Here is a 27,563-nt window from a genome sequence, read left to right on the forward strand (position 1 = left end):
ATTTAAAACACAAAAAACCAAAAACCAAACAGTTAGCAAGAATTGGAACACCTTCCCCCCACCGCCAGTGACATTATAGTTACAGTCGAGGGGAGAAATTTTGCAGGCATCAGGGGTGGGTTGCTGTGGGGTTTTTTTGTTTGTTTGTTTTTGCTTTTTCTTTATCGAGGCCAGATTAGTGTAACATATAATTAGCCGTTTAATTTAATTTAGTTTAATTTTTAATTGAAGTATAGTTGTCTAATATCATGTAGGTCTCAGGTGTACAATACAGTGGTTCACAGGTTTTAAAGGTTATGCTCCATTTATGGTTATTGTAAAATGTGGGCTGCATTCCCCGTGTCGTACAATGCATCCTTGTAGCTTATTTATTTTACACATACAGTTTGTACCTCTTAGCTCCTTCCCCCAACCTTGCCCCGCCCCCTTCCCTCTCCCCACTGGTCACCATTTGTTTGTTCTCTGTATCTGTCAGTCTGTTTCTGGTTTGGAATATTGACTAGTTTGTCGTTTTTTCTTTAGGTTCCACGTGTAAGCGATATTATACAGTATTTGTCTTTCTCTGAAAGTAGCTATTTCCAGCTGAACAACTCAGTGGCATTTATGAGCCCGTGAAAAGATGGTCATCAGAAAAAGGCAAATCTAAACCTCGATGAGATGCCACTTCATCCCAGTGAGGCTCCCTACAACAATAGTTAAAAAAACAAAAACAGAAGATAATTGTTGGAGAGGATGTGGACAAACCGGAACCCTCTGTGTGTGGCTGGCGGGGATGCAAGGTGGGGCATTCTGTGTTGGTTTAACTGAGCAGCTTCAGTTAATTGAGCACTCAGGATGGGGGAGGGGACCGCTGAAGGGTCTCTCCCTAGGTGTCCCCTCTGAGCTGGGGTCGCTAGTGGTGGACGTGATTCAGGGCACCCACCTACCTGCCCTACCTCACCTGTCAGGACATGCCTGCCACCACCCACCTCACCTTTTCTCTTTTCTTTCATTTTCTCTCTGTGTCCTTTTCAAGTGTATACACACATCCGTTAAATGCCTACTAAGCCTCTGGCCAGGCTCACCATCCAGAATGTTTCCTCCAGGACTTGGAGCATGTCTGACGTGTGACCATCCAAGAAGGGAGCGCCCGTCTCCCACTCTCCTGGGAGGAAAGGGCCCAGAGGCATCTGGACTCTGGCTCCAAAGTGCAAAGCCACCAGAGGTAACGGGTTGGACCCACTTCGCTCCATTACCAGGTGAGAGTGCTTTCTGTCTGTGCAACCTCTTTACTGGGCTGTGCGTGGCGCACATCTCGCCTGTGCTCATTCCACACAGCTATTTTCTTTCTCTTCCACCATCACAGAGAGGTTTCCCGGGTCATCGGGAGATTTTGTCCTCGATGACTTTTCCCTGATACAGGCTGAAGATCTGACACCCACCCTAGCTGGGTTTGGGGTTTGGGGTTTGGGGCTGGGGTGGTAGGACCTCTTCTCACCTTTGAGCCCCTGATTCTGCTGGAGGAGAAACTCATCTGCTTCTGGTCTGATTTGCAAGGAGATCCCTTCCCCTTGTGGGGTTGGGGGGAGGCTGGTGCCCCAGGTCACAGGAGCTTTTGTCCCTTCAAGTGTTAGGGGAACAGCAGCCACACCATGTCATGGACCCCAGCGTTGGAGGACTTGCTGGCACTTACCTGGGTCTGTGAAGCATGCTGGGTTCAGAGGCACCAGGAGGAGGCTTATGAAAGCTAACAGGACTGCCATGCTGCTGCCCCACAGCTGGACCTAAACTTCCAAAGAGGAAACACCAGCTCAGAAGTCAGTCCAACCAAGGCAGGAGCACTTCTTTCTTAGCACAACCCCCAGGGAGTCACCTGGACTAAGGATTGACCTGCTGGGGCCTTTGTGAGTAGAGGAAAATGGCAGGCCTGAGGCACTAGCCTCAGGACTAGAGTTGTTGCCTCATATCCCAAAGTGGCTGCTGTGGACCAGCATCCTCACCACACATTCTTTCTTCTTTTCACTGAAAGCCTCACCTTTCTTCTAATAGCTTCATGACTCTATTACCTTTCAATTAAAATTTTTAAGTGAAGTACAGTTGATTTACAAAGTTCTGCTAGTTTCAGGTGTATAACAAAGTAATTCAGATATATATATATAATATATATATAATATATATATATATATGTTCTTTTTCAGATTCTTTTCCATCTTAGGTTATCACAAGATATTGAACATAGTTCCCTGTGCTGTATAGCAGGATCACCTTTTAAATTCTGCTTGAAATTCCCTCCAAAGCGTCCGTCAACTTTATGCACATTTATAATGACAACTTTCAACAAACTGCGATTGAAGAAACAGTTTCTGGCTCCTCCCTGCGTGTTACTTCCACAGGCCATAACTGGTCCACGTTCTCACTGCAGAGAGGCATATGTAGGGACCCACTTAGAACCCCAGAGTTGGTATTAAGATTATTTAAAATTGATCTTCTTCTAAGTGATCATTGAGGGCAGGAGAGGCGAGGCCCTCAGTGAAAAGAAAAAGGGATGTGTGATGAGCACACTGGTCCACTGCAGCTACTTTGGAGTATGAGGCAACTCCGCCTGGCCATGAGCCAAGTACTTTGCTTCTGTCATTTTCTTCTACTCACAAATGCCCCTGCAGGTAGGGACACCCCCAGACATCAACCTAGGGGAAGAACCATGGCTTAAGGAGGTCCCCTTTCTCAGTGCCCATGGAACAGAGTCCTGGGAATCATCTGAGAGCTGGAGAGCCAGCTAAGCTGCAGAAGCTGAGGGGAAGGGAGCCTTGTGAGGTGAGGCTGCCACCTGGATGAAGCCACTTGGAGGCCAGGTGCAGGAAAAGCTGGGAGGCTCCATGGAGATCTGGACGGAGGTCATGTGTGACCTTGGCACAAAGACTTTTGGTGGACAGTGTGGCCAAGGACAGTCCATAGTGTTTGGGGTGTAGACCACTGGATCTCAACATCAAGAACTGGCCATGGGACTAACTCCAATTCTCAGGGACCCAGGGAACCCACTGACCCAACATTCCCTCTGTCCTCCCAGCATGGAAGACTCAACTGCTCTGCCCTGGACAGACCCTGCCCGGGGTTGAAGATCAGAGGATCAGGTTCCTGCTGTTCACCCCTATCTGACTGGGCGGGAGTCCTGCCTTGCATGGAACAGAAGCTGCTGCTTCCAGACTCGGAGGCAGGATGTGCACCTCTCTCTCTCCCTGAGAAGTGGCCGAGGCCCCCGCTCTGCTTCTGCCTGGCTTTTCATTGCAAGAAGCTGGATCCCAGAGTCAACTGACTCCCAGACAGTTACCTCCCCTTTGAGAAAACTATTCCTCTAACCAGGGAAGCAAAAAAGAAAAAAAAAAAAAAGCATAAAAGAATCTAAAATATTCTAGTGGAATCTCTTTTTGTGTTTGGTGATTGGAGGGCAAGGTTTTGTACATTTGAGCAGATTTTTTTTTTTTCTAATATCTTCATGACTCTTCAGATCAGCAAGGGCTGAACACAGAGAGATGGGGACAAACTGGGCTGGCTGCACTGTCCCTGGAAGTGAGGCTGCAGGCAACCTGGCTGAGAATGGAACCCCTTTTTTGGGAGGAGCTAACAGCACACGGGGGCCACTGACAATATGGGGTGCCAGGACCCTCAGGATTTCAGCCTTTGTGCTCCTTTTGGGAGACAGTGGCCAACCTCTTGTGATCAGAATCAAATTGATCTCTTTCCCGGGGGGAGCCAGGTAGCCTCCTTTTTGCTCTGTGTCTCATTAGTGAGCAGGAAGTCTTCCCTGGTGCGACAGACTGAGGGAGGAGGCTGGGGAAAGGGAGAATTGGAGAGCAGAGGTTGTAGGGCAGGGAAAAAAAAATCTTTCCATCTTCTACCCTCTTAGATTCGGTGACTGGTGCATGCAAATTAAACTGATAACAAAGACAGATTAGCAGAAAAGCCAGCTTTAATTACATATGTACGCATGGGCGTTCGCAAAGGAAAAATGTAGTTCAAGGGGGTGGCCAGATAGTTGAGGTTTATATTTCCTCTTAAGCTCAACAAAGGAAAAGGGGTTTGGGACTTCTGGGTGGGGGAAGCCACTTATGGGAAGATGACTCCGGGATCCTTTTAGGATTCTCAAGCGTCAGAGCTCCCACAGATAGCTGTTGCTGAAACCTTTCCCAACCATGTTGGGGCAGGACAGGGAAGTCCTGAGCTCTGTTTTAAAGGAGTAAGTTCATAGCATGCAATGCAGCAAATACGGCCTGCCAGGCCGAGGACAGGGAACCCCGTGGGGCCCCAAAGGAAGCCCCAAAAGGTCACAAAAGGTTTGGAGAAAGTCAGAGGGAACCAAGGCGTGAATCCCTGCCCAGTGATGAAGTTTCTAACGAATTTTCAGAGGAACAAGCCCTGCTCACACCTTGACCTCAGATTCCTGCCTCCAGGACTGGGAGGGAATAAATGTGTGATGTTTAGGGCCCCCCTCCGCGGCCCCCCATCTGGGGGCCTTTATTCTGTGTAGCAGCTGATTCGTGCAGCAGAGCGGTCAGGAAAACAATGGAAGATGCTGTGTGAGTGTCCAAGACCCGCCCTCACCTCCAAATCACCCCCATCCCCGTTATGAGTCCTGAGAGCGAATGACGCACACTGGTATCCGGTGTCTGAGGGAACCAGGGTGCGGATTCCTGCCTGGTCCCCGGAGGTGGGAGCTGGCAGGAAGGGGAGGGAACCTCAGGACGGGGGGTCAGATGGACCCCGGCTCTCGGGAGAGGCCAGAGTGTGGAACGCAGCCCAGCCTGGGGAGCTCAGGACGCCCCCTCTCCGCCCCCACCACCTCAGGGCGGGCATCGGGTGGTGTGGACAGAATCAGAACTCCCCATCCTGCTGTCAAGACCCCAGGAGACGGGCTGGAGATCCCCCGCCTCTTCTGCAGACTCCGTTTAACCCCGAACTGGCTGCGTTTTGTTCGATTGCTTCACCTTGGACTGTTTGCCCACATCAGAGGGACAGGACGCTTGAGCCGTGGACGGACGGGGACAGAGTGCCGGCGGGGAAGTCAGGGGGCTCCTCGCTTGCCATGCAAACGGCACGGCTGTTCCACGGGAGCACGAGGGCTGGCCTTTTCCGTTTTAACAGATTCCATCCGACCGCCTTCTCAGGGTGCCCCCGACCGCACGACGTGTCCGGTGACCCTTCATTCTCTCTCCACCAGGGGTGCACGTCTTTTCCCTTGTGGTCCACGTGCCCACGGCCACCCCTTTCCGAGAAAGCGCTCGTCCCCGAATCCTGGGCAACCTCCCGGGGTCTGGCACCGTGTTGGTGGACCTTTCATGGGGCATGTGGGGCGGTGAGTCCCCCGTATTCTCTCTGACCAGCATCACCTCACCTGCAGTCTCTTCCCCGCATCCCCTCCCACTCTCCTCCATCCTCTGCCATTTTTCAGCAAACCTGCCCCACCGATTCATCGGCACATATCTCCATCTGTATCTCTAAGCCACGATGGTGCTTCGAAACGTACCCTGTGTCCTCACTGCACCAAAAACAAGGAAACCTCAAGGAGAGGGCTTCTGCTGATGGACTCTTAATCTGACACCTGTGTCCTCTCCTTACGGTCCCCAAAGACATGTCCCCACGCTTCCGGGATCTCCAACTATCCGGCCGCCGGCCACAGACGGCACCCTGGCGCTGTCTAGTGAAGGCTGCAAACGTGTCCTGGGTTCTGAGCCCATGTTTACATCCCTCGCCGCGTTCGCTGGTTTTTCCAGGATGGAGTGAAGACGGCATCATGTCTTTCCTTCCCAGGGGAGACCCACACCCTTTCTGGGATTCCCCCGGAGCCGAGGAAAAGGTCTGTGGGTCAGAGCCGTGTCCCCACCTGGCCCCAGGGCGGGGGTGAGGGTTCTGTATGTGCACGTCGGTGTCTGAGACCAACGCTCGATGGCTCTGTTGCTTAAAGACACCCCAAAGGAAACATTTCAGGCGTAGATGAGAGCGCCCAGCGCCACGCACGCGATGTGGGCCTCGGCCAGAACCCCCTTAACCACCTGGGCCTTCGCCGAGCAGCAGCGAAACCGTGACTTCCACTGATGCCACTTCCCCCTTGTCCCCGGTCCCCCGGGCCGTGACTTCCCGTCCCTTCTGCTGCCCTCCCCGGAGCGATGCGCCCACCCGGTCCCGCTGCCCCTCCCACCGCAGGCCCACGTTGCCGCCGGCTCCCGTGAACCCCCTGAAGGTGGGGGCAAAGGCAACTTACTGGTCAGGCGACTTCGTGGGTCCTTCTGGACTCTTTCCGGGACCCCTTGAAGGCCGGTGCGTGGGGTGGGCGGCGGTCACCTCTGTAGGGCGACGGCAGGGAGCGGGGGTCCGCCGGGGGCCGGCCGTCTTCCCGGAGGCCGGACTTCGGCAGCGAGAATGAGAAAGCCCGACAGCCTGTCCCTCCGCACTCTGTCTGTCTGTGTGTGCCCTTGTGTAAGCGGCGTCTCGAGAAATAATCTATCAGCCGCGTCTTCCTCTGCATTGCGTGGCCAGCTGGCTGTTATCATCGCGGTGGACAGGAAGTGTTCCAACCCAGCCCGCTGGCCGTCTCGAGCACGGACCCTTCCCCTTGGGGCTTTTTTTAATCAACCTCCTGAGGTTCCTCTTTTTGTAGCAGGATCTCTCCGGCTATCTCCCTGTCCCTACTCCCCATGGAGAGGCCTCGCCGCCGCGTCCTGTGTCCCTGGGGGACAGGACGCCCGCTCAGGCGACCCGCTGACCCCAGAGCTCCCGGGAACCCTCTGGGGTGAGACCCCCTCAGAGTCCAGATGGAGAGGCATTTCCGGGACCCTGCGTGGAGCGGGGTCCTCGGGTCCCTCTGGGCTGGGACCGCTGGCCCTGTCTCACCACGCGTCCTCCTGGGGCCAGAGCCCCCAGGTCGCCGGCCACAGCTGTCTGCTTTCCTGTAGGACCTGGCTTCCCTGGGAGGGTGGTGAGTGCATGTCCCCAGCACGTCCAGGCGGGGGTCGGTCCTGACGTAGGGGCAGGACAGAAGCACCTTATTTTATTGCGCTCTGCAGAAACTGCCTTTTGGTTTTTGTTTTTAACTAATTGAAGGTTTGTGACAATCTTGCATCGAGCAAGTGTTTTGGAGCCATTTCTCCAATATTTTGTCACTTTGTGTCACTGTGTCACATGCTGGTCATTCTCGCCCTGTTTCAAACGTTCTCATTATTATCGTGGTTTTGAGGACGATCTGTGATCGGAGGTCTGTGATGTTATGAGTCACTGCAGCCTCAGAGGGTGGTTAGCATTTTTTTTTTTTTTAGCAACAAAGTATTTTTAAATTCAGGTTTATACACTGTTTCTTTTTTTCCCTTAAAATTCCTTTAATCATATTTTCGTATACAATTCGAAGCACAAATATATTCATTGTGTTCTCCCTTCTGAAAATATTTTTTGAATGGCTGCTGTAGAAAACAAAGTAACAATCATTGTAAATTAACTATACTTCAATTTAAAAGATGCTTAAAAACACATGTTCAGGAAAACAGTGTTACTTACAGTTTGGAAAAATGGCATATTTCTTAATCTTTAGAAATAAGAGTCATGGTTCTGTGTGATCTATGCAAATGTATCAGTAATTTGGAAGTAAATACTGTATGTTCGTGTGGCTTTAGTTAAAGTGATTTTGGGCTTGAGGGCAGAGCGGGGCCACGCCCCACTCTCCCTGGCCCACAGTCAAGGGGTCTCACAATCAGGGGAGCGGTCTCTGCAGAGATCAATCAGACAGAGAGAGAAGGTATGCGAGGGATTCTGACCCTCCGAATGAGGACCTCACCAGCAGGTCTTCCTCAGGGCGTTATTTCACGGCCACTGAACATGTCTCCTGAACAACAAAAATATCTCCAACCCCTCCTCCCTCTGAGTTGAAATTCCTTTAATGGGGAACAAAACTGTCAGCACATATGCCTAAGAATAAAATGCAAGCCGTCTGGGACCGTTCTTGCAAATTCATACTAAAGTGTTAATGACTAATATCCTATCGGGTCCTATTTAGATGCGGGAAGTCGATACTTAATAGATGCTAAGGGTCAGATGGGAGGAAGGCATGGGAGGCAGAATGGGGAAGAAAGGGGGAATAGAAAGTGCCAACCCTAAAAATAAAATATCTCTATTTCACTGTCTTATCTGCTTGGTCCTGCACCCGCTGTTTGCTGTTGGGTAGCTGTTACCAGAATTTTTTTTTTTTTTCCGTTCACAGAATTTTCCCCCCGCCATCTGGACAAAAGGTCAAAGTGGAAGGAATGTGCTGTTGGTACTGCCGAGTTCCTTTCTCCCTCTCGCCCCTCTATGTGCTTCTGGTGCTTCCAGTTATGCCCCCACCCCGTGGGTATCCCCTCCTGCACTCTCTCAGCCTCCAATGGGCAGACATGTGGTCACTGGGGAGGGCAGCTTGGTCCCTCAGGCTTCTGGGTGGCTTTTGCTTTCTAACGACGTCTTGACCTGAAGGAAAGGGGTGGGACTGGAGGCCCCAGGAGGGAACAGGGTGCAATTGGAGGCCCCAGGAGTTGTAGGAGGTGATGGGGAGGTAGGTTTCCTGGGTCACATTTTGCGAATGGACAGATGGATGGGAATGACAGGAGTGCTTAGTGAACTGGGGATGCAGGGGTGACCTGCGGCCACTGTGGACTGACTCTGGGGGCCACTGTGACCAGCCAGAACATTTTGGTGGGGGGTATTGTGTCAAACCTTTGGTAGCTGCATGTCAGTGGCGCTGAGAATATTTACACCACGGGAATCCACAGTTCTACAAATCAAGACTTTTTTTTTTTCCTTCTGGAGGGCCAATTTAGGGGAACTTCATGCCTCTAAAGTAGAGCTCAGGAGCTGAGAGGTCACTTCAGGCCCTGGACATACAATTTGGTTCCCTGAAGTTTCGTCAGCAGGAAATGCAGAACAAATGAGCTATGATAAGAGCCCCCCCCCAATTCCCCCGCCAAGCAGAGCTGTGTCATCAGAGAACAGCCTGAGGGGACGGACAGATGCCAGGGGCACAGTCGCTGGGGGCAGATGTCCATCGCCCTGGGAGGTATCCCGAGGAAGAGCGCAGGCACCCACTGGAGGCTGCAGGGACGGCCCCATGGGAGGACACGTCTCAGGGTATCAGTACCTATGTCCATACACCCAGGTGAGTCTCCGTTATTCAAACGCTTACCCGTGGGGAGGGGCGTGGCTAGGAAGGTATTTTGTAGGTGTGACTCAAGTCCACAACCAACTAACCTGAAGTAAAGAGAAGACACGCTGTGTGTGGTGGGCCTCGTCCAATCAGGCGAAGGCCTTAAGAGCAAACGCTCAGGTTTCCCAGAGAAGGAGGAACTCTGCCTCCAGGGGGCAGTGTCCGCTCCCGGCTGAGACTGCAGCCTGCCCGCCAGCCCTACAGACTTCAGACTCACCAGCCCTACAACTGCAGGAGCCAATTCCCTGAAATAAATCTCTCCATATTTATACCTGTCACCATGTATATATATTTCTCCAAATAGATATCTCCACATACATATGCACATATGTATCTCTTTCTGTGTATAGATACACACCCACAGACAACTCTCCATATGTATACAGCTGGCCGTCCATATTTGTGGCTTCTGCATCTATGCATACAGGGAGCCAACTGTGTAAGTAAGTCTCTCTCTCTATATATATATATTTATTTGAATATCTCTGTATCTCACCTTCTGTAAGTCCATATGTCTCCACACCTGTTTCTAATCTGTAGCCTGTCTCTCAAACCTGTACCTAATGATCTATCAATCATCTATTATCTATCCATCCATCCATCCATCCAACCTTCCATCCATCCATCCATACAACTATCTATCTATCTATCTATCTATCTATCTATCTATCTATCTATCTATCTATCTATCAGCTATCTTTCTGTCATATCTGACTCTATCTACCTCACTATCTCTGTATCAGTCATTTGTCTGTCCTTCATCAATGTATCTATCTAATAAAAATCTCCACCCTGTTGGAGAACCCTGACTGCTATAGTTTCAAAGTAGCTTTCAGTTCTCTAAACATTCTTAGAAACAATGAATGGTACCTGTATGTACACTTAAAAACATATGTGCAGTATACTGTGTATATGTATTTGCATGCAATATAGTGTATGTGTGCAGTCAAATCGTAACAATTCTACCTAATAAAATTGAAAAATGAAAAAAAAAAAGTAGCTCACAAGGGTCCTTTCCTTTCAGCTTCTCGGCTGGCTCTTGGGCTCCTCTGGGACACCCCCAGATGGTTCCCAGGACACTGTTCCATGGACACGGAGGTAGGGGACCTCCCTAAGGCATGGCTCTTCCCCTAGGTTGATGGCTTCCCAGCAAGGCTGCGCTGAGCCTTCGAAAGTGGCGAACTGCTCTGAGCATCACGGGGTCCCGCTGCTCCCAGGGAAGAGACGTGCAAAGTCTGGAAGAGGCAGAGGCAGGAGATGCCCCACAGCAGGACATAAGCTCACCGACAGGTGTGCAGACCCCCGCGTGCTCCCGGACACGTAAGCGCTCAGGGAACGTGGGGCATTACCCTCGGGAGACTCAGATTAGAAATAACCTGAGCACCCACCTCTAGGGAAGTCAGCTCCTTCCGCGAGTGACTGTTCCCATGGCTGCACACGGCTCAAGCCATCGGCCCAAACCTGGCTGCTTCCTCACACAGACGGCAAGAGAATAGAACTTCCAGGGCAGGGAGTGAAAACGTACAGATCAAAGAGGTTTGCAGTGCACGAACCAAACACGTCCATGTGCCACACGTGGACCCCTCGGTCCTGGTGCAAACTGACTAGCTGTAAAAAGATGCCTCGGGAAGTCGATCAAGACACAGCCCTGAGGAATTTGCACGAAGGTGACAAGGAATTAGGGGTGATGGCTGACCCTTGCGTGAGAAGGATGGGCGTGTGGTTGTGCTGAAGCCCTTCCTCTCCCGGAGCCACGCGGACAGGCTTCACGCTGAAGTGTGGTCATCGCTGGGACTCGCTTCGAGTTCCCAGCAGCCCACGGCCCAGCCCCCCGGCCCCCACGGCTCTCCTCAGATGCAGTGTTTTCCAGGACCTTTTTCAAACGGCTTCTCCAGAATCGCACGCGCCCCGTCTCCTCTCCCGCCCTCGGAGCGCGTCACCCACACGCCGCCCACTTCCTCCTCCGACCGGCGGTCGGCTTCCTCCCTGGGAAGGCAGCTCCATCGGGGTGGGGAGTTTTTCTCTGCCCCCCAACCCAGTGTCCCCGAGGCACCTTCCGAGCATAAAACAGAGCCCGGTGGGTGCACAAACTGGTGTCCAGTAAGTGTCTGCTGACCGAATGCATCCTCTGCCTGTTTAGGGACGGGACTGACACCAGCTGCAAAGTTGCCCTGAGAGGGGTCCATCCACGGGAGAGGACACGGGGAGATGGCTGGTCCCCCTGGGCCTGCATTGCACACCCTGTGGGGCAACGCGGCGGTCGGCCAGTCCCCGAAACTGTTCCTGCCGTCGCTGATTCCCTGCGGGAGCCCAAGGCCGCCACGGCGCAGCCCACGATGTCAGCCCGAGTCTCTCGGCCGGCAGAGGCGGGATGGCGGGACGGGTCCCTGCAGCCTGGGCGCCCCACGGGGTTGTCCAGCGGGCGTCACCGCCCGGAGCGGGGCCGGGGGAGGGTGGAACGGGATTCAGGGGCCGGTCAGCACTGTGGCCACGGAGGGATACGGGTCCCGAGTGCCCACGGGCGGCCCGGGAAAGAACTCATTCATCTCGACGTGTTAACTTCCACGCAGCAAGACGCCCAGCCGCTCTGTGTCCAGTTTGATGCTTTTGCACGTGGGTGTGCGAGGCCTTCTGGGCAATTTTCCAAGTCCAACAACCGGCTCTGCAATTCCCCAGACCCCACTGCCTTCAGACCCCCGTCGGGAGTCCCAGGCTGCTCAGACTGCTGGCCCACTGGCTACAAATCAGGGCTCCCACCACCCCTCCTCGGGCTTGCAAAACATACCTATTATTTTTTAGAGCAAAACAAAGAAAAAAGGTATAAAAAAAGGCTCAAAACAGTTGAGGAAAACCAACATTAAAAATATTAAACAAAATATATTTTTAATTAGAAAAAGTTTTAAAAAACCAACAATTTCCAGGAAGTCCCGGGAGCGGAAGCCTCAGTGAAGTTCACGGGCTCGCTGGGGCTTCTGCGACCTCCGTCACGGTTAAGATCTCTTCCTTGTCACCCATTTCTGCATCGCAGGTGAACTTCTCGGAGAGTATCTGACGGGGAGAAGTGTGGGGGGGTCAGGTCCTCAGGGGCCCCGGGAGCGGCAGCCGTGGGGGTTTAAGACGGAGATCCGCGCGGGGCTCCGAGTGGAAGCGTGTAGCCGGCGGGCACAGGACAGCCTGGGAGACAGACATCTGAGCGATGGGTCGGCAGAAGGTGGGACAGCACGGAGTTGGAGGCAGTGGGGGGACGTGGCTCGTCCTGGCCTTGTGAGGTGGGCGGGACCCTGGAGGTCCCGGGGAACCGGCCGGTGAGCAGGACACGGGACACTCCAGCCACATCCTGTGGTCCCCTTTGTGTGAACACGGACGAGATTACCGGGTCACTGTTCCCACCTCCGTCTCCATCCCAACCCCGTACGTACCTGGTGGTCAATCTGATGGTCATCTTTCAGTTTGTCTCTGATCCTTGGAATTGGCGGGAATAAACTGTGCGACCCCAGGAACCTGGTGAGACAAGGAACGGGTCAAGAAAAAAGACCGAGATGGCCAAGCCCCTTTTGCACCCGAAGGGGACACGCCGTCCTGCTCCGTGCAAACACACCGTCTGGGCTCATTTCTTCGGAACAACTTCGTTTAGGAATCACAGAAGGACCGACTCTGATCTTGGGTCATGGGAGAAAACAGGGGACACCATGAGTCTACCTAGTGATGCCCAGGATGGTCTTTCTAGAACCTTCCCTCCGTCCCTTGGGTGCAGGGATGGGAGTGGGGGCCGTGTCCGGTCGCGGGCCGCTTGGAGGGGCCGCACGCTGGAAAAGCCGCGGGAGACGCCTGCGCAGGTGCCTGTGGCGGGGCTGGCTGCCAGCCCAGGGCCGGGATGACTCGCCTGGGGGAGAGGAAAGCTGGGGGGGAGGAGGGGGGACATTCCGGGAGGCCCAGTGGGTCCGAGAGGCTGAAGGCAGGGATGTGAGCACAGCGGAGCCGAGCCGTCCGGTGTCCGGCGGGCATGGGGGCTGGACGGGTGTGCCAGGCCCGGCCGCTGGGAAAATATCGGGGGACGTGCGTCCCTTTGGGGGCGGGGTGGGAGCCTCGCTGGTCACCAGCTGGACCAGCTCGGACGGTGCAGCGTCCGCGGGCTTTGTGAGCGGCCTTGGAGCCCCTCGCTGCTGGTTCTCCATCTCTCCGACGTCCTCCCCGTTTCCCAGACACCCAGAAAACCCACACACCCGACCGTGGTTGGACCACTTGGGGTTTCAGCCGGTTCTTTGTGAGACGAACGGGCTGGCTCTGGAGGAAGCACCGTCCCCCGCCCGCTGAGCAGAGACGCCCCCCGTGGACGGCCGGGGTTACCTTTTGAAAAGGCAGCCGCAGGCCAGGCCGCCCGCGAGGGTCCCCAGGACCACCAGCACGTACACAAGCACCAGGCTGGATTCCGGCTCTTCAGAGCCTGGAGGGGAGAGAGCGAGGTGGGGACGAGCCAGGTGCCCCCGGGGCCGAGCGCTCGGTCGTCCCTTGGCCCGCGAGCTCGTTTCCTACCTGCTCCCGGGGGAGCAACCGTGCAGGTGCAGGAGGGAACCGCGGAGAAGGGACCCCAGCCTGGAACTTCCCCAGAAACACGTTCGTGACCCACTGACCCCCGGAGCCTGCAGACCCAAAACACTGTTTTGAAAGTGTCCTTTGCTGCACAAGACTTTTTATTCTTAATTCCTTTTAAAATTGTTTGCTTGTTTATTTTGGGCGCCGTAATTCGCTTTATTTACTTACTGGTTTTTAATGGCAGTGCTGGGGACTGAACCCAGGACGTCCTTCATTCTAAGCATGAACTCTGCCCTGAGCAGAGTTTTTTTTTTAGTGAAGTCCGATTTACCCTTCTTTTTTTTTTTTTTCCCTGCTTCTATCATTCCTGGTTTTGCTGTCATAGCTACGAATCCACTGCCTAATCCACTGCCAAATCCAAGACTGCAAATCGATTCCGTATTGTACTCACCCACTGCTTTCAGCTTATAAAATATTGCTGAATACGTGTTTCTTATCAATTCTACAGCGGCAGGGATAAAATGCATTGATCTCGGACCAGTTTCGGGGGGGACCCAAACAAACAGCTGTATGTGTACAGCACGTGTTAAAATGCTGCCCTTGTTTGCGAGCTGCGAGGTGAGGGAAGTTGGATTCCTAACCACCAGAATGGCTTTAGGTGCAGACCTTTAAATTCTTGCCAATAAATAGAAATTAGGAGGAAGTTGGTAAAATTGTCGCTAATTCAGGTCCTGGAACAGCCCCCTTGGGTTAGGAGGAAACAGACCCAGTTTGGACGTAAGCTGTATCCTGACCAGGGTTGCGGAGCCATGGCTCCCGGAGGCGACCAGGATGGATGGACGTTCCCTGGTCGGGCGGGGGCTTAGGGAGGCTTTCTGTGATGATTAAGGGGCCCCTCTCATTAGCTGTTGCTGGAACCAGGGGGACAAAGGCGCAGGCAGAGGCTTGTGGACAGGACCCTCCTCCTGGAACAACGGCGCGGAGATGAATTCAGGATGCCCGACCTCTCCAGGGGTGCCCTGGGGACACGTACCAAACTGAATGGGCTGGCTCCAGTCGCCCCAGTGGGCTCTCCGGGCATCTGCCGTTCGAATCTTCACCATCTGTGTGCCTCTGGGCTCTGGGCTCGGAAAGTTGTATCGATTTTCTGAGTCGCCAGACACCACGATCTTTAGGGGAAACGGAAAGTGAGAGTGAGTTGGTGCTGGTGTTGAGAAAAGGAGCGAGGATGTCTTGAAAGTCGGTTAACTGAAATAGATCAAAGATTCCAGGGCACGCCCTCCCCACCTGGGCGTGAACGTTCGCCTCCTCACTGGGACAGAAGAAGATACTGAGTCCACAGTGGCAGTGGAACTTAGAAAAGATTAACAAAAAGTTCTTTGATTCTCTGCCTTCAGAGGGGTTTTGAAGGAAGCAATCATGTCCTAAACACTGCAAGGAATATTTTCTTTTCTTTCTTTCTTTGTTTTTTTTGCCTGTTTCAGTTTTTCCAAGGAATCTTTCTTCACTGCCATGGAAAAGAGAGGGAGACCCCAGCCTGCGAGGCTACTGGAACTGCCCCTAATCACTGGCTGGACACTGCTGTCAGGAACCTCCACCCTCTGCTTTTCAGCCCAGCCCCATCCTGGCCACTGCTGGGCCAAGTTTTCAGCTGGCCTGTGTCCACTGACAAACACTGGACCGTTAAGCCACAAGGGTGATCTTTTGGATCAGAGTCGTAACTCACCAGTTGATTTTCACTGTGTCCAGAATTACTCTAGGAAAAAAAAAAACAAACAGGATAGAATGTTTAGGAGGGAGGGTGTAGCTCAGGGGTAGAGCGCATGCTTAGCAATGCATGAGGTCCAGGGTTCAATCCCCAGTCCCTCCATTAAAAAATTAAAAGAAAAAAAAGATGTTGGAAAAAACAGATGCAGTGTTGACTTCTCTCCATTTTGTAGGCTTTTTGCAGGTCTCACCCGATCTCCCCTTTAGTGGAGTCAGGGAAACCCAGAACAGTCATGGCGCAGCCGAGCGTTATCTCTGTCTGTTCACCTGTCCCCTGGAGGGGACCCCACGTGGAGGGAGGGAGTGTGCACACAGGAGGGAGGGTGCCTTCTGATCATGCTGCTTCTGAACTTCAGCTGCGGATGAATCCTAATAGGGATCCAGGTGGGCTTGGAGCAGAGGCCCCTCCCTGTCTACACTGGGCCCAGGTGGGCTTGGAGCAGAGGCCCCTCCCTGTCTACACTGGGCCCAGGTGGGCTTGGAGCAGAGGTTCCTCCCTGTCTACACTGGCTCCGGTTGGACACAGGGCAGACCCTGAATTTTCCCAGCTGTTCCCCCACTCTGAGCCCACCTCTCCTGCCCCAGGGCTTCGCGGTGGCCACGGGGGCTGCCGCCATGCCTCCTGAGGCTCGGTGCTCTGCTCAGAGCAGAGTCCACTCACCCGTCTCCATATGTCCAGCTGGTACTGGAACTCCCTGTTGGACCAGTTTTTCCGGGTCCTGGGCTTTTCCCACCGGACGAGGCAGTGTGACTCGTTGCAGTTTACAGTGATATTGTGCGGTGGACTGTATCTCTCTGTAATGAGAAGCCGGCAGACACCTCTGATCTGGAGTGCTTCCCCTGGGCCACAGAGGGGGACCCCGGTCTGCCATCCTGACCGTGACGGTAGCTCCCCGAAGTCACCAGGAGGCAGGGGTGGGTCTGAGTGTTGTCTTTGGGGAAGATGGCCATCAGACCACCATGTGCAGAAGGGAGGAATTTAGCGTTCACGGAGACCCTGGGAGGGAGGCGGTGATGGGTTTGGAAGGGCAGGAGAGAGGCTGCTTTGAGACGTCTGTAGCTTTAACAGGCCTGGAACATGCCCTGGGATCAGTGAGCCTGCAGGTAGAAACACGGGGTTGGTTTTGCAAGAGAAGGCATAGTAGGTTGGCATATGGGACTGTCTTCAAGAGGCCAGCCTGGAGCAGAGCTCTGGAAAGAAGAGAAGGAGCTGGTTAAAAAAAAAAAAGTGAATTACTAGTGGTCCAGGATGGGCAGAGGAGGTCAGACTATCTGGGAGGTGTCCAGATTCTAAGGGGAGACAGGAGCTGGCATCTGCCTAGGTTCGATCGAATAAACACCTATTGGTGCAGCAGGTTTGGGGATCACACAGACCCCGAAAATGAAGGAAGGAGGGAAAGATGGGGGCTTGGAGGAACTGGGTCCTCCTGGAGCTAATAAAGTCATGGTTGCCTCCTGCTGGAGTTGATGCATCTCTGAAAAGACCAAGGGACTCCAGCGTCCTTCAACAGCGATTGGATACCCGAACAGTGACCCCACCGCCGTGGCCGCCGGCCACCAGCAGGATGGGAGCCCTGTGTCTGATTCCACTTTGACTGGTGTCCGTCCCAGTATAAAAGCCGATGACTCGATTCTGTTATTGGAACCTGTAGAAGGTACGTTCGGGCAACTCGGCCGTGTGCCCTTTCTCTTGTGCCTGTGCATCTCGTGGACTCCACGTCCAACGAGTACATCTGATCACCTTCAGCTTTCCAGGCGCGGCGTGTTATTGCCAGGAAACGCACGCTGGGTTTTCCCAGCTCAGAACAAAGCAAGAGACAGGACGTCTCTGGCTGGTCGCTGTGATCTGAATTTGGGCTTCCCCACCCAGTTCTGATGTGGTAAGGCTTCGTACCCCCGACCCCACCGAGCAATTCTCGGACACAGCTCAACTCGATTCTGCCACAATCTACCTGGAGACAGCGTCAGATTCCACAGTCCCACAAGACAGCCCCTGCTTCAGACGCCGATCCCGCGTCCAGGCCATCCCCTGTGCTTCCGACCCACCAGCTGTAGATCAAAGGCTCCCCTGACCTCCTCCTTGGGTCCAGTTAATTTTCTAAACAAGAGTTGCTCACAGAACGCAGGAAACATTTTGCTTACGAGATCAGTGGCTTATTACAAGAGGATATAACTCAGGAACAGCCAGATGGAAGAAACGCGTAGAGCAGGCCATGGGGAAGGGACACTGAGCTTACGCACCTCTTCTTCTAGGGTAACAGTCTCTCACATTTAGGGACTCATTTGACGGAGTCCCCTAAAAAGGCAAGAGAAATCTGTGTCTGCTACCACGTGGGGGAGGCCCACGAATGGGCCAGCATTCCCCACCTCGTGGTCTGAATGGCCACTCTTTTGTGCTGTAGGAACTTTGCTGTTGGCTGCAGGCAAAACTCGTGCATGTCCAGGCTGAGCCAGGACCAGGACCGGGGACCGTGGGGGCGTCGGAAGGGCCCTCGCTTCCTCGGGGGTGGAGGAGGCCCGCTAGCAGTGCAGGTGTATCCTGTCACTGCGTTTGATTCAGAGTGAAAGGATGGGGGAGTGCTTTTTAGTTGGCCTCTGTTTTGGGGGAATGGCCATATTTTCCCACAAGATTAAGAGAAACGAACAAATGGAAAGAAAGCATCCGTAAACTTGGCAAGCCCTAGAGTAAGCAGATCCTATAATTACGCTTGTACTAGTTTGTTGGGTGTTCCTCCCAAATTCATGTCCACCTGGGACCTCATGATGGGACTCTATTTGGAAATAAGATCAGATGTAATGAAGGATCTTGAGAGGAGGTCATTCTGGGTGGGGATGGGCCCTAAATCCAATGTCTAGTGTCCCTATAAGAGGAAGGAGAAGGGAGGCTTGAGACACACAGGGAAGACGGACATGTGAAGACACAGACAGAGGCTGGGGAGATGTGTCTATAAGCCAAGGATTCCTGGCCATCACCAGCAGCTAGGAGGAAGGCATGGGGACAGACGTTCTTTCAGACACACCCTGCCAACGCCTTGCTTTTGGATTTTTGGCCTCCATAACTGTGACACAGTACGTTTCCATTGTGTGCAGCCTCCCCGTTTGTGGCCGTCTTGTCACAGCATCTCCAGGGGACTTAGGTAGATTTCAACGCAAACTCTGTCGGACCTACTAAGCTGTCGTTAAGTTACAGGTGGTTGTTCTCACCTATTTCCTTTAACAACAGGATCGAGTCAAAGAACTGGATTCCTGTCTCTCGGCTGGTACCGTTGACAAGGAAGTAGTTGTACGACGTTAATCCCGACAGGTCTTGGAGATGGCATCCCACGTTTGTTCCCGCGTCTGTTAGGTAATGAGGACATTCTCTTTCACCTTTTCTCCTGTAAGATTCCAAAGCATTCAGAGAACAATCAGGGCGTTTTTCTTTCTTTGCTGTATTTCTCAGGGTTGTCTACATATGGCCAACACTTACGTCGAGTTTCGTATATACAAAAAATACTGGACGTCATCGGGGGCGGCGTGGCCCTTTGCCCAGGTGCAGTTCATGAAATCCGCGTTGTAGACAAGACAGGAGAAGTTTTGGGCAGCTGTGCCCTCCTTGCCTGGGAAGAGGCAGAAACGAAATCATTTGTACGTGAGCTTTAAAGGGGGATGGGCCAGATGGCTTCATGGTTTGCATGTCTACCCAGCATTCAAAGAATCATTACTAATCCTTCTCAAACTCTTCTCAAAAACAGGAGAAAAGGGAACCCTTTTAAAATCACTTTATGAGGACAGCATCACCCTGATACCAAAGCCAGAAAAAAAAAAATAACCAGAAACACAAGGAAAGAAAATTACAGGCCAATATCTCTAATAAACATAGATGTAAAAATCCCCAACAAAAAGCTAACAGACCATATCTAACAGCATGTTAAAAGGATTCCAGTACATCACCAAGTAGAACTTAGCCCTCAGACGTAAGAATGACTCAACATATGCAAATCAATTAATGTGAGACACTGCATTGACAGAGTCAAAAAGGAAAAACCACATCATTTTCTCAGTAGATGCAGAAAGAGTGTTTGACAAAATGTAACATTCACTCATGATAAAGAAAACCTTCCACTAACGTCAGCACAATAAAGGTCAAACATGAAAAGCCCACATCTGAGCTGATCCTCAACAATGAAAAACTGAAAGCTTTTTCTCTAAGATCCTGTGCAAGACAAGGATGCCCAATCTCACCACTCATTCAACATAGTGCTAGGAATCCTAGCCTGAGCAATTAGACAGGAAAAAGAAATAAAGTCATCAAAGTCAGAAAGGAAGCAGTCAGATCATCTGCTTGCAGATGATAGGATCATATACATAGAAAATCCTAAAGACTAAACCAAAAAAAAAAAAAAAATTAAGACTAATATATCTAGTGAAGTTGCAGGATACAAAATCACCATAGAAAAATCAGGGGCATTTCCATACAGTAACAACGACCTGTCTGAAAAGGAAGTTAAGAAAACAATCTACTTTACAACAGCCATGAAAAGAATAAAGGACTTAGGCATGTACTTAACCAAGGAGGTGAAAGGCTTGTGCTTTGAAAAGTGTAAACCATGGATGCAGGAAATGAAAAAAGACATAGATAAATGGAAAATGGAAAGACACCTTGTGTTAATGGATTGAAAGAATCAATAATGTTAAAATGTCCACACTCACCAAAGTGACCTATAGATCACGGCAATGCCTATCAAAATCTCAATGATGTCCTTTAAGGAAATAGAAAAAAAAAAATCCTGAAATTCATATGGAACCACAAGACTCCAAATGGGCAAAGAAATCTTCTGTAAGAAGAACAAAGCTAGGAACATCCCGTGTCCTGATCCCAGGATATATGACAAAGCTACAGGAACTAAAACTGTTCTACGCTGGTGTAAAAATAGACGTATCGATGAATGAAACCTATTAGACAGCCCAGAAGTAAATTCACACACTCACAGTCTACTGATCTTTGAAAAGCCTGCCAAGAGCACACAAGGGAGACAGGATGAGTCTCTTCACTAAAGGATAATAAGAAAACTATATATCCACACGCGGAAGAATGAAATTGGAGCCGTATCTCACACCATATACAGAAATCGAGTCAAAATGGATTGAAGACTTAAACAGAAGACCTGAAACTGTAAAACTCCTAGAGGAAAACATAAACATAAGGAAAATGCTTCTTGACATTGCTCCTGGCAATGATTTTTTTTTTTTTTTTTTGGATTTAACATCAAAAACAAAAATAGGAAACTAGGCTTGGAGCAAACTAAAAACACAGCAAATGAAACAATCAAGAGTGAAAACTCAACCTATGGAGTGGGAGAAAATATTTGCAAACCGTATTATCTGATAAGGAATTAAGATCCAAAATATATAAGGAATTCAAACAACTCAATGGCAAAAAAAAATTTTTTTAAAAAAACAAATAATATGATTAAAAAAACAGGCAAAAGACTCGAAGAGACTTTTTTTTTTCCCAAAAAGGACATACAGATGGTGAACAGGTACACAAAAAAGATGCTCAGCATCACTCATCATCAGGGAAACGCAAATCAAAGCCACCACGAGATAGGACCTCACACCTGTCAGAATGGCCATCATCAAAAAGACAAGAAATAATAAGTGTTGGCGAGGACGTGGAGAAAAAGGGAACCACTGTGCACTGTTGGTGGGATGGTCAATGGGTGCAGCCATTGTGGAAAACAGTATGGAGGTTCCTCAAAAAAAAAAATAAATAAAACATAGAGTTACCAGAGGATCCAGCAATGCCTTTTCTGAGTGTACATCCAAAGGAATTAAAACCTGGATCTCGAAGAGATAGCTGTATCCTCACGTTCATTGCAGCGTTATTCACAGTAGCCAAGATATGGAAACAAATCAAGTGTCCATGCATGGGTGAACGGATAAAGAAGATGTCACAAACACACGCACAAACAGACAGACACACACACAGACAGACACACACACAGACACAGACACAGAGGAATATTATGCACCTGTAAAAGGAAGGATGATCCACCATTTGCAACAACATGGATGGACCTGGAAGGTATTATGCTAAATAAAAGACATAGTACCGTTAAATAGCACTACGTACAGAATCTAAAGAAAACTCATAGAAACAGAGAGCAGAATGGGGCTTACCAGGGGCAAGGGACAGTGGGAGAAATGGGGAGATAATGATCAAATGGTACAAACTTCCAGTTATAAGATGAATAATTTCTAGGGATCTAATTCATAGCATAGTGACTGTAGTTAACGATTCTGTATTGTTCACTCAAAATTCAGTGGAAGTAGATCTCAAGTGTTCTCACGACATACGAACAAACTACGTGACAGGACGGATATGTTAATAGCGTGACTGTGGTGATCTTTTCACAAGGTCTACGTGTATTAAAACATCAAATGGACACCTTAACTATACACAATTCCTATGTGCCAGTTATGTCTCCATAAAGCTGAAGAAAGAGGGGAGGTCTATTCTGATGTTAGTGGGGAGCACAAAGATTATGGGCACGGTTTCCCTACCTGGATTAGTGTAGACCAGTGTTTCTGAAATTGGTCTTTGGTTGACATATACTTCAACCGTGAGCGTGACTCCCCCATGGAGAGAATTGTCTTGAAAGGTGCACTGACATCGTTTCATCTGAAAAGATGCAACCAGCCAGCAGGTTAGGAAACAGCCTTCTTTCCTTTCATCATGATGTTTACTCCTGCATCCACCCCATGGTGCCATCCACCTCCTTCTGTGAAATCTCCCCCAGGGACCTTCTTTTGGAAGAGGTCAACTAGCAGCATTCAGAGGTTCAGAATAGCGCGCACCTTTTAATGTGCCGTCAGTCACCGGGGATCTTGTGAAAATGCAGATGCTGGTTCTGTGAGTCCCAGGTGGGGCCTGGGACTCTGCACTTCTCACAAGCTCCCAAGGGATGCGGATGGACCACAACGTGAGTAGCGAGAGCCCTCGTCACTTTAAACTTTACGGAGCCTCACGGTCTCTTTTATGGGATTGAGTTTTCTTATCCTATCTCGTGCTCACCATTCTCTCAGGGGTGTCATGTTTGTATTGTATCCAATTCAATCTGCTTACTTTGTATTCATTCAACAGGGAGAGCTGATCAGGGTTAAGTCTGCCCTGTGGACCAACCAAGCAGAAGGCTGGTGTTCCTAGCAGCCAGGAGCCCCCAGGCCAGTTGGAAAAGGGATGCCCAAAGAGGGAATGGGGTCTCCCAGGGAATCAGCCCACTGGCCATGAGCCCGCACCTCCCTCGTGCTCCTGGTACCGTGACTCCCAGACACGTCCCAATGTTGCTCGTGTGTTTTTCATTCATACCTGCTGTTGTCCTGCTTGATGAGCGTTGGACAAAGGACAGCGGCTGAGTGCATCCACCCCATCGTACCTGTTTCTTAATCTGTCCTTTCTCCTTGTGAGTCATCACACAGTGCCCGCTGGTAGTGTTTTCCTTGCAGTCCCAAGTTAATTGCATTTTCTTGGGGTCGAATTTCACATTTAGACTGGAGTTCGGTTCCACGCTTGGAAGATCTGAAAGATGTAGCCACTGGATTCAGAAAATGACTGTTCCGTTGCCCCTCAATGGACACAGCCCAAGGCTTGTCAGAGCACAGGGGGGTTGGGACTTGATGTCCCCTCCCCCTGTCACCCAGGCAGCCCCGAGACATCCTCACTGTCTCCTCCCTTTTCCATCCCTCCTTCTTGTCTGGATGTCCTTGCCCTTTCTCCATCTCCATGGAAATACATGAAGACCGACCAAGGGAGAAGGAGCGAAGGCCATTTATTCAGATCTTGCCATAGTAAGGGTCGGCCACCGTCCCCTGTGTCTGCAGAGTGGCTGGAAGAGCATTCCCATCACGAGGAAGGGGGAGCACGACAGGACGTGTGATGCGGGTGGACCGTCACGTACGGAGATAAAATGAGATCAGATCCAGGCATTAGGATGCATCCCCAGAAGCCAGGGTTGTGGGGACGGGGGCTGCAGAAGGAGGTCAAGCACCTTCGTGGACTTACCCTGGTGCCCCTGGGTCAGGAGGAATGCGGGGTCCAGCAGCAGGGACAGCAGAATGGTGATCACCAGGAGACACGTGGGGCTGCCCACAGGACGTGGAAGCACTGGAGGGAAAGAAAATCGTGGGGTCTTGACACGGAGACCTGCGATGCTCCCCTGGGAAGATGGTCTAGGGAAAAAGACACAGGACCCCCTCCAGGGTGATGGTCAGCACGGTGAGCTGGCGAGCCTGGGTCACTGTTGCCTACAGAGGGTTTAAAGGCTTAAATCAGCCTCACAGGTGGCCCCAGAACCGAGAGCCTGTCCTGAGTCTTGGGGACCGGATCCAGCGTTCCCTGTCACCCTCTGCATCACTTTGGGTGAGTCACTCACACTGTCTGGCTTCGTGCTGGTCTGTAACCTGAGGGGAACAGCTCCCAGGTCAAAGGCAATGAGACACCACGTACCATGCCTGTGGGCGGGGGTCTCTCTGTGCGGTCCCTTTGGGGAGACCTGTCTCAAATATCCTTTCTCAAGAATCCATGACGGGGGTCCCTCCATGCAGTGTATTTGGGGAGACCTGACTTCCACATCCTTTCTCCAGAGCCCATGGGATGGAGGGATCTCTCTCGGTAATGTATTTGGGGAAGCCCAAACTCTGTATGACACAGTGATGGGGGATACACATCATTATTCATTTGTCCAAACTCATAGAATGTCCAACATCAAGAGTGACCCCTAATGCAAGCTATGAGCTTTTGTCAAGAATAATGTGTCAGACTTGGCCCATCCATTGTCCAGGACGTACCAAACGGGCAGTGGATCCAGGGAATCCCCTGTACTTTCCACCCAGTGTTTTTGTAAACTGAAAACTGCCCTAAACAAATAAAGTCAATTAACATTAAAAAAAAAAACAGTGCTGGAAAAGCACCATGCTCTACTGGGATAAAGCCGCACTACACAGGAAACACCTGATCGTCGCCTTGGGTTCAGGGTGACATCTGAGGGTCTGCCCAACATTGCCCCAAAAGCATTTTTGGTTGTGGTGATTCTTTTCATCCATCCATCCATCCAACTACCCATCCATCCATCCTCCATCCATCCATCCATCCATCCATCCATCCAGCCAGCCAGCCAGCCATCTACTCACCCACCCACCCATCCACTCATCAACCCACCCACCCATCCATTCATTTCTTTCCTATCCCATCCTGTCCTGTTTCTCGGTTTTGGAGGTCTTGCCCATCACGCCCACCACTACTGCCCCTCCATCCCTTCATCCTCATATCTCCATCCTGTCTTCAGAGACTCTTCTTCTGCTGGGCTCAGCTGAAGCTCTGCTCCCACCCGAGGACACGGTGTCTCCCTATCACGCAGTCCCACTTCAGTGCGTTTGGGCTCCAGCCCCACCCAGAGGGCTCCCTCGCCCTCTGCCAAGGCCTCCTGCCCACCTACAGGACCCACCATCAGCTGACCGCTGGCCTGCGTTCTCCGTGGAATTCCGCCCTTTCCCTGGGTCGCCCTGGGTGACGTGGCATCTTCAAGGTGACCTCCCCAACTCCCATGAGCCATCTCCCCTGGCAAAGACCGTCCCCTTCACCCCAGCTGTCCTGGTACCTCCAACCCCCCAGCCCGTCAGCACCTGGGCCACCCCCTGTCAGAGACCAGGTCACTGCGGTCCCAGTCTGCTGAGCATCATGAGCCCCAGGCCACCCTTTCCTCACACCCCACACCGTCTCTTCCAAGAAATCGCCTGCACCTCCTTCATTTAATTCCCTGCTGTTTCCGTGAACCGGCGTCCTTTCCCAACCTCCCTGAGTGCCCCCCGGGCCCCCCAGGGAACCTCACTTGCTACCAGGGAGGAAATAAAAGCCAGAGACCAGACCCGAGTCCAACCTCCCCACCTGGTTCGCATCGCATGTCCCCGGGGGATGGAGAAGCAGCAACTTCCTCCACCTGCAAGCTGGACATGGCCACACCCAGCCTTCCTCCGTGTCTTGTCCCCGACGCTCTGCGCTGGGTGGGGCGGGGGGCCCCCACCCTGCACCCCCGGAGGCCCTGGGGGAGGTCCTTCCTTGGGCTGGTCCACTCTGCTCCTCTGTCCGCTCGGGGCCACTGCCTTAATTTTCACATCTGCACTTTGTGCAATGCCCTTGTGGTTTGAGCTGAGCGGCCCTTAGTCAGGAGGGGGACGGGCAGCGGGCGGGGCGGGGAGGGCCACATTCTGAGGCGTCTTTGCGCTCTCCGGTTGTACCACCTGCATTTTCCACCACCTGTCCCTCCGCCCTTCAGCGTCTTGGGTCCACCTTTCTCCTGAGAGTCTCCCGCTGCACCTCCCCCGGGGGGCGGATGTGCAGCTGGCGCCCGCGGGTACGCTCGCTCTCAGGTCCACAGACACTCCGCAGGATGGTTCCCCATCCAGCTTCCTCTGAGCTCAGCTTGGCTTTTTCTTGCTCATTGTGATGGGGTAAAATAAGAAACTTCTGCAAACTTGACTTGAAGAAAAAAAAAAAAAAACTGAGTTCTCACGTACCACAAAGGGACACAGAAATCCACGCGGAAGTTGCCGATTTAAATAATGGGTTCATTGTAGCCTACGGCTACGAGGAGTCTGAGAAAATCCCCCGGGGGAATTCAGGCGCAGCTCGAAGTAACCATCCCCTGGGATTTATCAGGGTGCCCGTCCTGTGCAGCCGGTCCCTGGTGTGACTCTCACTCCCACCCCACGAGGCAGCTCCTGGTACCCGCTCCAATGTGGAGATCTGGTTTTATTTTATTTTTCTGCCTCCATTTAAAAAAAAAAAATTGAGGCAAAATTCACATGGAGTATAATTGTAATCAGTCACTCCCTCCCCCAGCCCCTCGGAACCCCCATGTGCCTTGTCTTGATGAACTTGTCCACTCTGAGCATTTCACTAGAACGTAACCACGCCGTCTTTTTTGTGTTTTGTAACCACTTTCCCTTCTTCTTTTGGTTTTCATCAGACTGGGTTTTCTTTCCCCTTTTACAGATGGCAGCTTCCCATCCATGTCGGCGGGGATGAAGGCTCTGAGACCATCTCTCAGACACCTGCCAACTTCAGCGCACCCAGGACGCACCTGGCGGGGGAGGCGGGGGCGCGGGCACCCTGGGAGAAGCTTGCATTTCGAGCTCTGGGGCAGCGTAAGGAAAATGCCATGGTCCCCAGCGACACCGCACGTCGCTTCCGAACAGACCCACCAGAGCTTCTGGAGGAAATCCAAACCAGGTTCCAACCCGCACAGGCGTGGCTTTGCCCCGGGGAGCTCCGCAAGCTCCCGCTGCCCACCGGCAGACTCGGGCCCGAACACGCAGCGCCTACGCGCGGTCCGGTCACTGGTCCCCCGTCACCCTCCTGACCTCGGTGCCCTTTATCCAGCAGCTTTTATCCCCACCCCCCACCCAGGTTCTCACCGACCCGGGGCGCCAGCTGCCAGCAGCAGCAGAAGCAGGAATCGGTCCCCTAGTGACTTGACACTTGCGAGGACCCCAGGGTCCAGGGGACCGGCTTACCCCACCGCACCAGACACGAGGCCTCTGCCAACCTGCGCTCCTCTGGGCTGATCCCCGCCGCGCCCGCATCTGGCCGTGCTGCCTGACGGCTCTCCCCGTCGTCCCAAAGGTCGCGTGGCAATTGCATGACAAGGACATTTCAACCCAGTCTCTTCCTTTTTTTTTTTTTCTCCTTAATTTCCTCCCCAGTCTTTGTCATCACAGGGAATTGGGAACCTTATACGTCATCTGCCTGTGGTCTCAGAGAGTCCCGTTAGATAGGTCCCGAGTCTCACACACACACACACACACACACACACACACACCCCTAGGAGGTGCTGAGAAAAGCCAAGCCCAGGAGACACATGTGGACACTCAAACCGTTGGTGTCCGTGCAGAAGCAGAGGGGGACATCCTCAAAGGACTGAAGCTGACCTTGGAACTTTCCAAAGTGCAAGGCAGCCAGACAGAACACGCCTTCATGGTGGTGCTGCCCCCTTCACCATCAGTACAGAGAAGGAGGTTATCTTCCCTA

At 52.0% G+C, this 27,563-nt stretch overlaps 3 protein-coding genes across 14 annotated transcripts in view; 1 reads left to right on the forward strand and 2 right to left on the reverse strand.

The window, feature by feature from the left end:
* LOC106729792 (granulocyte-macrophage colony-stimulating factor receptor subunit alpha-like) overlaps positions 1 to 6,588 on the reverse strand; it is a 24,732-nt gene extending 18,144 nt beyond the window's left edge. The window contains exons 1-2 of one of the 4 annotated variants that reach the window (XM_032474437.1): positions 6,236 to 6,562; positions 1,673 to 1,768 (exon numbers count right to left, since the gene is read on the reverse strand). In XM_032474437.1, the coding sequence (XP_032330328.1) occupies positions 1,673 to 1,742 (70 nt within the window). In that variant the 5' untranslated portion in view covers positions 1,743 to 1,768; positions 6,236 to 6,562. Of the gene's footprint in view, positions 1 to 1,672; positions 1,769 to 6,235 lie in introns of all 4 variants that reach the window. The other 3 variants (XM_032474436.1, XM_032474439.1, XM_032474438.1) reach the window with 3 other exon arrangements.
* Positions 5,183 to 12,109, forward strand: LOC106729791. Of its 5 annotated transcripts, none has more exons than XM_032474442.1 (6): positions 6,815 to 6,949; positions 8,222 to 8,275; positions 8,803 to 9,148; positions 9,547 to 9,639; positions 10,331 to 10,486; positions 11,337 to 12,109. In XM_032474442.1, exons 3-6 carry the CDS (start codon positions 9,003 to 9,005, stop codon positions 12,055 to 12,057), a joined length of 1,116 nt encoding a protein of 371 aa, XP_032330333.1. In that variant the 5' UTR covers positions 6,815 to 6,949; positions 8,222 to 8,275; positions 8,803 to 9,002; the 3' UTR covers positions 12,058 to 12,109. The 5 variants fall into 5 exon arrangements, with proteins under 5 accessions (XP_032330334.1, XP_032330331.1, XP_032330335.1 ...); XM_032474441.1 differs by having other exon boundaries at positions 9,547 to 9,635; XM_032474443.1 differs by lacking the exons at positions 6,815 to 6,949; positions 8,803 to 9,148 and adding an exon at positions 5,183 to 5,830.
* Positions 12,054 to 27,537, reverse strand: CSF2RA (colony stimulating factor 2 receptor subunit alpha). 5 transcript variants are annotated; one of them, XM_032474432.1, is made up of 13 exons: positions 25,422 to 25,447; positions 23,985 to 24,175; positions 23,541 to 23,642; positions 22,915 to 23,057; positions 22,043 to 22,160; positions 18,966 to 19,095; positions 18,701 to 18,873; positions 16,158 to 16,291; positions 15,456 to 15,485; positions 14,763 to 14,898; positions 13,544 to 13,640; positions 12,616 to 12,697; positions 12,054 to 12,244 (listed from the first exon to the last, which is right to left on the reverse strand). In XM_032474432.1, the coding sequence occupies exons 1-13, from the start codon at positions 25,430 to 25,432 to the stop codon at positions 12,149 to 12,151; spliced, it is 1,443 nt and encodes a 480-aa protein (XP_032330323.1). In that variant the 5' UTR covers positions 25,433 to 25,447; the 3' UTR covers positions 12,054 to 12,148. The 5 variants fall into 5 exon arrangements, with proteins under 5 accessions (XP_032330323.1, XP_032330321.1, XP_032330322.1 ...); XM_032474430.1 differs by lacking the exons at positions 12,054 to 12,244; positions 23,985 to 24,175; positions 25,422 to 25,447 and adding exons at positions 12,251 to 12,477; positions 27,050 to 27,537; XM_032474431.1 differs by lacking the exons at positions 12,054 to 12,244; positions 23,985 to 24,175; positions 25,422 to 25,447 and adding exons at positions 12,251 to 12,477; positions 27,082 to 27,191.
* Positions 27,538 to 27,563: the final 26 nt, after the last annotated feature.

The sequence above is a fragment of the Camelus ferus genome, chromosome X (assembly GCF_009834535.1).
Source record: "Camelus ferus isolate YT-003-E chromosome X, BCGSAC_Cfer_1.0, whole genome shotgun sequence".
Lineage (NCBI taxonomy): Eukaryota > Metazoa > Chordata > Mammalia > Artiodactyla > Camelidae > Camelus > Camelus ferus.